The sequence below is a fragment of the Perkinsus marinus genome, assembly GCF_000006405.1.
Source record: "Perkinsus marinus ATCC 50983 genomic scaffold scf_1104296932410, whole genome shotgun sequence".
Taxonomy (NCBI): Eukaryota; Perkinsozoa; order Perkinsida; family Perkinsidae; genus Perkinsus; species Perkinsus marinus.
Genome location: NW_003215453.1, coordinates 359,547 through 368,451, shown reverse-complemented (window position 1 = coordinate 368,451; position 8,905 = coordinate 359,547). Strand labels below are relative to the sequence as shown.

Here is an 8,905-nt window from a genome sequence, read left to right as displayed (position 1 = left end):
ACGACTCTCTATGTGTATCCGAAGAGGCCGTGAGCTCTGGCGAAAGTCTACCTACCATCAATAAGGACGACCTACCACCTCAGCAAGCCATCAACCGAGAATGGGTTGCAGATAGCTCGGCCCCTCTAGGACGAGCTAGACCTCAAGTGCCGTGGAGAAGTCCGACATCTAGGCCGCGATATAACTATCATATGGCTAGGAAACGAGGATTGGCATCTATTAAGGCCATCACGGGTGAGCGGATGGAAATGTTCCATCGGGCACTCGATGGTTACATATCCAAGGGCTTCTGTGCTATCGTCAAGGATAATCGCCTCGACCCATCTAAGCCAGAAGCATCTACGTGCCAATCTATCTGGGAGAAGCTGAGTAAGGGCACCCCTTATCAAGGGTCACTCGCCCCTCTGCCAGAGCACTTCACAGCTAGTCATCTAGTCTACCGAGACCAACATCCAACTACGCCTTGCCGTATAGTCTTAGACTATAGAGAGGCAAATCTATACTCTCTAAGAGGCGGTTATCCACAGAATAGTCTACATGGTACTCTACTCTTATTGAGGTCATCTAAGTACTTCGTTGCCGGTGATTTGAGTAAAGCATTCTGTAGAATGCAATCTAGCCGTGCAGACGTACCCTATGTGGGGTATACCTGTATTGGACCTTTCACGGTCCTATGGTCACGTGTTGGATTTGGAACTAGGGCGGCACCTAATATGTTGGATAGTGTTGTGGATGATACCATCGACGAGATCTACGACTTGAGTCAACTAGCGGCTGAAATCGATGGAGACACTTTCGAAGTCGCTGTGAAAAGTATCGACCCAGGAAGGATCAAGAGTGTATTACTCTATCCTTCGGAAGAAGGCTATGACTATCTATGTGACGGTCCACCTATACCGAGCCACGTGAAGATGCTAAAGTTCGTTGATGACATCTACGCTTTAGGATCTACAGTTGCTGAAGCTCAACGCAACTACCGATTTGTATCATACCTACTCAAAGGGCATGATCTACCCGCTGAAGACCTGAAGAAGTTCGAGAACTGGATCTGCAAATCTGTAGCGGGTATCGAGACACGTGGACATCTATTAGGGTACGACTATCTACCGTCTAACGATGGCCTCTATCCCACGATGTCTGCTAAGCCACCTGAGGGCCTTACATATATGAGCAAGCGCTCATCTAGTAGCATCCTGGCTTCTCTCTATGATCCATTGGGTCTAATCATAGAACAGGATATTCGAGCTAGATCTCTATGGCGGCGAATCTGCCAGGAGATCAAAGAGTGGGATCAAATGATCCCCTATCAGTTACAGCAGCAGGTTGTTAGATGGGCCTCCGAAACTACCCAAGTATGTAAAACTATATCTACGTCAAGGTTTACTCCCTATGATGCAGAGCTGGTCCTCAGCACAGATGCATCTAAGGATGCTTGGGGCGCCGATCTACGATTAAAATCCAGACCTGACGTGCGTCTGGCAGCTAAAGGAGCTTTGTATACAAACTCTACTCTATCCTGGTCTATCCCTAGGAAAGAGTTAGATGCCCTCTATCGAGGTTTGCTCTGGACCCAGGCATTATCGGCATATCTACCGATCAAGAGCATCTATGGGGAGAATCAAGCCCCATTGAGTAAGCTCAGCCCCGGGGTACCTATCTATCGACTGGTTGTGGCGATCGACTCGGAGCTCACAGTATATCGGCTAAGGAGACCATCGAACGATACTCGACTTCCAGCACCTGAAAGAAGGCGGCTTCAAGCTATACGTAATCTATGCGTTCAGCTCGATGCCACGGTGCGACATATTCCTTCTGGATGCAATCCAGCGGACTCTGTATCTCGGTATGCAATGGGGAGAGACTTCGATGGCCACAAACTAAGTGAAGCTATCGATTCTGCTAGCGTGATCTACGACTACCGAGAGGACACTTCTGGTGACGAAGATTGCCAGTTCGATAAGGACATCTACTGTCATGTCGCATCATGTATCCACGATCCTGAGCGGGATCTGCTATTCTCACCTATCCCCTCCGTGACCGCGGGGTGCTGCGCTACGCTTGCACCGCCTACAACCGCTAACGCGGGGTGCTACGCTACGCTTGCACCGCCTACAACCGCTGACGCGGGGTGCTACGCTACGCTCGCACCAAACACTATCTATGCCTATGGGTTTAGACCATTTTGTCCTACTACATTGGGGTTATCTCTATCCACAGTCGTGGACGTGGGGTGCGGTCAGACAGTACAGTCTGAGCAAGAGATCCGTGGCCCCTACCAAAAAATGAAATCTAAGGCTAAATTAGGCGTGTATCCTTCTCTCTCTCCAACGGCAACGAATATCGGGTGTGGTGGAAGGTGCTGTCTCATCAACTGTGATGGTATCGATGTCCCCAACATCGATAAGACTGACCTATCCACAGAGCTGAAGGATGAATTAAAGAACCTAGCGAGACATATTGACGTCTCGAGAGGGACAGAGGCCGATCTGAGTCATCTACAGGATAGCATCGAGTTCAACAGCGACCTCAACACCTGTCTAAGACGATGTCAATCCGAAGACGAAGATCTGGCAAAGTTCCGAGATTATCTACTCGGCAAGCTTCCTAGAAGATCCGTGGGTATGAGGAGTACTACCTTTGATCGAATGGAGAGTCACTGTCATCTAGACCAAGACGGTATCATAAGGCAGAGGCCTTGGTATGAAGGTCCTTCTCGAGAGGATGACGTTGATGGGATGATCTATCTCGGCGGATCAAGATATGCTCGTCTGGTATGCAGTCTACTTTGCGTTATCTACCATTATGTCTTGGCACACCCTGGACGGAGGAAGCTGCGGCTATATCTTCAGAGACGATTTATCGGTCGTGGCCTGTCGAGAATTATATCGAAGACAACATCTAGCTGTACCTTATGTCTCAAGGCGAGGGCATCCAAAGCCATTCGATATGCTAACAATGCCGTACAAGATATGGTCGTTACGCAACTATGGCAGCTAGTTGGGATCGATATCCTGGGTCCGTATGGAAGAGCATCTACGCGAAATCAAGGCGGAGACTCTCGAGCTGAGAACACCTATCGGCTTGACCCATCTAAGGATTATTACGTGCTGGTCTGCCAGGATGCTATCAGTGGGTTTATCGCATCTAGGCCACTGCGTGACTGCAAAGGGCCTACTATCGCTGCAGCAATCCATTCAGTGTTCTGCGAACATGGGTCACCTAGCGTAGCCCTGTGTGACAAGGCACATGGATCTATCCTATCCAAGGCAGTACTATCTACTATGGTCAAGCATCGGTGTCGGTTGTACAGTCTACCTGGTTACTCAGCCCATCTCTCCTTCTGGGAAAGGGCACATCGTGACCTAATGGAGACTACCCGTACCATCAGCGGATCTAATGAAGACGCGGTTGAACAACTTTTCAACCTTATGCTAGCCATACGCATCTATAACTGTACCCCCAAGCATTGGACCTATATGAGCCCAAGCTACTTACATTACAGTTATGGTGGACGACTACCGGGGGATGCACCCCCATCTACAATAGACTTCAAAAAATTGGACTCGCGCTACCTTAACGCCGAGTATCTACCCTTTGCTCGAGGTCTATTACCAACTCTATGGGACTACCAAGAGCGCATGAAGTCAAGCGTGGAGGAGTATGTTGAGGTTTGGCGACAGAAGCAGGCCGATCTACGTGAGCGCTATATCAAGGAGACTCCGCAATGTGACCAACTAGAGGCCTTCGATCTAGTTTATATGTTGAATGCCCCTGATGTTGATATTGGAAACCATCTATCTAGCAAATGGCGTGGGCCATACACCGTCGTTTCTATGGCAGGATCTAGTATGGCTAAGCTGGTATATGGCGTTGTCTTACCCGCAGACTACGGTGGCTCACTCCGACTATCGGCGGATGGCAAATCTATAGAGAACTGGCCTCTACCTGACAAATTAGTTCAAGCGGCGACCCGTAATCTGGTACCGGCTACGTCTCTCAAGACATTGATCTATGATCATTATCGACGTGGTATCCGTGTATACCAAGATCTACAAGGAGATTTCTCTACGATGAGAGCATCTAGTGATGGGTCCGACCAATCTAAGATACTGCTAGAACGAACCCGACAACTATGTTCCCAGAATGCTACAGGTGAACCTACCCCAGCGGTATCTAACCCATGTACATCTGGAGATGCGGCTCAAGATGGCCAGCCAGCTGACAACCCCGAGTCTATGAACTCTACGATAACAACGAGGTTCGGTTCTAAATTGATGATCTACCCTCAAGATGGTTGGTTGGTTGCTTCTACTTCTAGGGTCTATGCGGGACTTGCTGTGGTATCGAATGACATTGCAACTCCGAACCCTACAGTGCATTGTAGGCAGGAAACCAAATTGGTCCACATCCAACCTATTACCCTGGGTCTACTCGGTGAGCTCTCTGTATCCCCTAATATCGATAGTGTCATTGTTCGACAAGAAGAGCTCATTTTCATCGCGCCATCAACTAGGGCTCTTACACGATCCTTATCGGTAAGGACGAGGAATCTACTTGAACGGTTATGCAAGCTATAATATTCACCCTACATACGCATTATTGTGCCATGGGAGGCGTCAATTCTATTGATCGCGAAAGCAATCGATTCTGTCCGATTGTTCATTCTAGGGCGAAATAAGAAGCTATTAGTGGTCGATGATGACGACAATGAGTTATTATCTATTTTTCGCTCAGCTATCGCGATAAAGATAGTAATCGTGACGAGGATATCGTCTATTTCTTCTCTCATCTATCGCTGTATCGATAGTTGTCACCTATTCTTGTATTTGATTATCGATGATGTATGGGTGCTCAAATGTCGCACGCGGGGTATGTGCCGGCTTCGCGGCGGCGCAAGTTGTAAATCTCGCTCGCCCGAAATTCACTAGTTGAAACGGGTGAAACGGCTGGGCGTCACGGCTTCTTCGTGAAGCCTTCTCTGAGCCTTCTAAGAGATCTTTGAGAGATCTTTGAGTGATCTTTGAGTGATCTGTGAGGACTATCTTCTAGATAGTATCGGGAACTATCTCTTTCGTAACTAACCCTAACACCAATAGGTCTGTTATACCCTCAACGCTCTAGTACATTGCGTTAAGCCTCAGGAGTCTATGGAATTACGTTCTGGTTCTAAGTTATCCCCCTCTGTCGATTCTGTCCGCAGAGGGAGATCTAGAGAGGAATCTAGTGCTTTTTCTCTTCCCCCTAGTAACAGGATTCCATCACCCGCTCCTGCACACAGTGGTACGGGATCCAACGGCAGAATCATTGTCGGCAGTTGTTCCACACTGATCAAATTTAGTGCTAGAAATTTGTAGTGTTAAGTTGACACGGAAGGTAGCACTAGGAATTCTTGGAGCGCGATTTTCTGCTTAGCTTAAGTAGCGTGCTCTAATACGGAGAATAGACTAGAATGCGCCCTAGAGTGCGAACAATAATCTAACGCTCTTTCTTTCTTCAAGAGGACTGCCTTCAACTGATGTGGATGAATAGTTGTATATATACGACGTTTATAAGACGTTTATATTAACGTCTATAAACGTTTATCAACGTTTATTGACGTTTATACGTCAGTTTATAAGTGTTTGTGTAAAATATGTCGGTAACAACAGCAGTAGCCCCTGTGGGGTCTCTTTTGGTGCCGTTTCTCTTCGGCTATGCTGCCCAATCTGGGATGCGTTATGGAAAGGAAATATACAACAGCGATGTTGTGTCGGAGGTAATGGAGTTCCTCTACTACCCAATTTTATAGGATTTCCAGACGGGCATACGATCGTTTTACGTGAACTGACGAAAAATGGGATAAGAAGCGAATTATGAAATACGTTTTACTGTTTGTATAGACGTATATGCGATTCGAAATTTGAGGGTTCATGCGTAGTTACATTTTACCATAGTTGAGCACATGGTCAACTACATGTGTTGGTGATACGAAATTTTTGGGAAATTTATTGTTGGTTTCTCTATGTTCGTATCTTAAAATTTTATAATTAGTGAGAAAATTTCTGAGTTCAGCTAGTGAGGAAAGCGAACATATATTTCTCTAGCACTGTATGTCGTTGAAAAAATGACGACTAAATTGTTATTTCAGCAGGATGATTGCATGTGTATTTTTTATTAGTCTTCAAGGCCATTTCCGCGGTCTGTTGATGCGATTGAGAAAGTATGGGAATGTGGTCGATTACAGGTGGGATATTTATTCCGAAGAGGGGAAATTTTTCCCCGGGAAATTTCAAGTTCAGATGGGCAAAGCTGCTGAGGAAATGGAGCGGTTGAAGTTACTCGCATTAAATGGATTGGAAAACGCCGGCTTGGCTGAGTAGTAAAAAAACTTGGAAAATGTTATTGGTGTTTTCGTGGATCTGTATTTGTTATTAAACTACTCTGGGAGAAAAATATGCACATTGTGAGGAAATTTTGGGTAAAATTTCTGTTGGTTTAAGTGCATTTCTAACCGAATTTGTATGAAAACTTCTGAGCTCAGCTGAAGAAAGCGAAAATATATTTCTCTAACACTGGTGAATTTACTGTTGTGATATCAAGATGTAGACCTAGTTCATTGGAGTTGCACCCGTTTAATGTGAAGTGGTGTAATACTTGCTGAAAATTATAAGACGGATCTGTTTCCGTAACACAATTGTTTTCCACGAAATATGTTTTTCATATCACTAAGGAGCGTATTTTTTCCTTGGCAAATTCGAAAAATATGTGTTTCTCGTTGATGAATAAGAGTATTGAGCTGAAACTTCAACAGGATATGGTTGTTAGCATGATACATCACACGTTGAGTCGAAACGGTCATGTTCGGAACGGTTACTGATATATCGAGGCGAGCGAAATAATCACCCCCCAATACACAACTTTCCCGTGAAATATGGTTTTCATATCACTAGGGTGAAACTCCAATATTTTGTTTAAGTGCTGAGGCACACATATCGGTGAATTGACAAATCGTTGGTTTTTTTCTCCAGGGCGGCGCAAAAGACATATGTGAAATTTTGGGCGCCTGTGAGGGACTCGTTTCTATTACCGGCAGGTAGGCTTTGGAAGGCGTTTTTTTCTGGAAATTTCTCGTCATTTAGTTTTTTTTTGTGAAATTGAGGAAAATTTGGTTTCTGGTGTTGGAAAATATGCACATGGTCAACTACATGCGTTGGTGACAACATGGGAGTTGTGAGGAAATTTGAGAAAAATATAGGTTTTTTTGTGCGCTTCTAACCGAAATTGTATGTAAACTCCTGAGCTCAGCTGAGGAAAGCGAACATATGTATTTCCTCCAACACTCTTCGCATTTTTTTTTGGAAAATTGAAAATTTTTCGATAACATTTCGTATTTTTTCTATGGAAATTCGCTCATCTTTCGACGAAATTTTGGTAATGATAATATTATAATTATTCGTTGAATTTCAGTGTGTGGAGGGACTGCATTCTATAGGACTAGCTTTAATCAGGTGGGAAATTTTGATGATTATCTATCAATGGAGTTTCACAACCCGTTTTACGTGAAGTGGCGTAAAACTCGGTCAAAAACGCGGTGATATTCGCGGCCTGTAGTAGTCGTGAAATATGTTCTTCATATCACTAGGGTGAAACTTTATTGTTTTTGCCTCTCTGTAATATTAATGATTGACAGAAAATTGAGAGAAAATTTCAGTAAAAAAACGAAATTTCAGTATTGATAATTTCATTTTTTTCACATTTTCAGGTGTAGGAGGAACTGCATTTTGGCTGGGCAGTAGATCGGGCCAAGTTGCGGCTTACTTGTCTACTATTACTTCGAAAATGCCGATAACAGGAAGGTACAATACGATTGGGTGCAATTTCGCGGCGCGCGGTCAGGAAAAATTATATATTATTTTGCGGCGCGCGGTCGGGTTTTTTGATAATTATTTTCTTTTTAGAAAATAAAAAGGTATAGAAATGCAGTCGTTTTCACTTTTTTACACGTATGTTTTGATGGGTGACTCTTACGCGCGCGCCCGGGTAATCGATTGTGAGTTTGGTCACGACCTTACTAGCACTCAATGAAATATTTCAACGTAACCTTCCAAAGAGTTTGCAAGCAAAGGTGTGTTTTCAAAAAATTACGTATAATTTTTTTGAGGCGCGCGTTCGGGCTGGATTGATTGTTGATTATCGAGAATCGAGCTAACGTGTGAGGGGATACATATAAAATTTTGTGGCGCGCGATCAGGAAAAATTACACCGAAAATCTCGTGACGAAGTGCACATCATCATCGGTTTTATTATTTATAGTTTTTCTTGTGAATTGTTTGTTAATTTTTTTTTTAGGTTGGCGGGGTATTCCATAATTTTTGGCAGTGGTGCACTTGTGGGGAAAACGATACAGTGAGAAGAAGTTGAAGATTTGGAAATGTTATCAAGTGCTTTGTTATTTAGTTACTTTGCAAGTAGTAATAACAGACAATCTTTGGCAGAAGAATTTGATCATTGGAATACATCTACCACTGTGAGAGATGGAGTTGTAATATGGGGGGAAATTTTTTCTCGAAAAGGTGTTCGGATTTTTTCACGCAATGTAAATCGTTGGGTTAATATCAAGTTGACGACTATAACAGGTCTGGTTTAATTTACTTCAATGATTATACGTGGAATTTTGAAGGGCTTGAGTTCAACGAAAATAAGTAGAGATGAATTTGGTAATTTTCGCGTCGGTGAAAATTTCGTACGTAAATGGTTACGGTTTGGCGAAGTTTTTTTGAAGCGCCGATCTGAAAGTTGGAGTGAATTCAACTGTATTGGAAATTAATTTTGAGCACAAAAATAATGAAAGAATAAATTTAGCACTAAAAATTAATCTTAGTGCTTCGTCGCTCTTGCTCTACTTTTTTGACAGATGGTGAAACAC

The 8,905-nt window shown here is 44.0% G+C and overlaps 2 protein-coding genes across 2 annotated transcripts; both read left to right on the top strand.

The window, feature by feature from the left end:
* Nucleotides 1-191: 191 nt before the first annotated feature.
* Pmar_PMAR022317 (hypothetical protein) lies at nucleotides 192-4,577 on the top strand (the record flags this gene model as incomplete). Its single annotated transcript, XM_002785530.1, has 1 exon — nucleotides 192-4,577. The coding sequence occupies one exon, from the start codon at nucleotides 192-194 to the stop codon at nucleotides 4,575-4,577; it is 4,386 nt and encodes a 1,461-aa protein (XP_002785576.1).
* A 1,055-nt stretch (nucleotides 4,578-5,632) lies between these two features.
* Nucleotides 5,633-8,368, top strand: Pmar_PMAR022316 (hypothetical protein; the record flags this gene model as incomplete). The annotated part of the gene is made up of 5 exons (XM_002785529.1): nucleotides 5,633-5,755; nucleotides 6,279-6,355; nucleotides 7,008-7,072; nucleotides 7,742-7,850; nucleotides 8,329-8,368. Coding segments are annotated over 5 exons (414 nt in total), but the record flags the coding sequence as incomplete, so codon positions are not given.
* Between the last annotated feature and the right edge of the window lie 537 nt (nucleotides 8,369-8,905).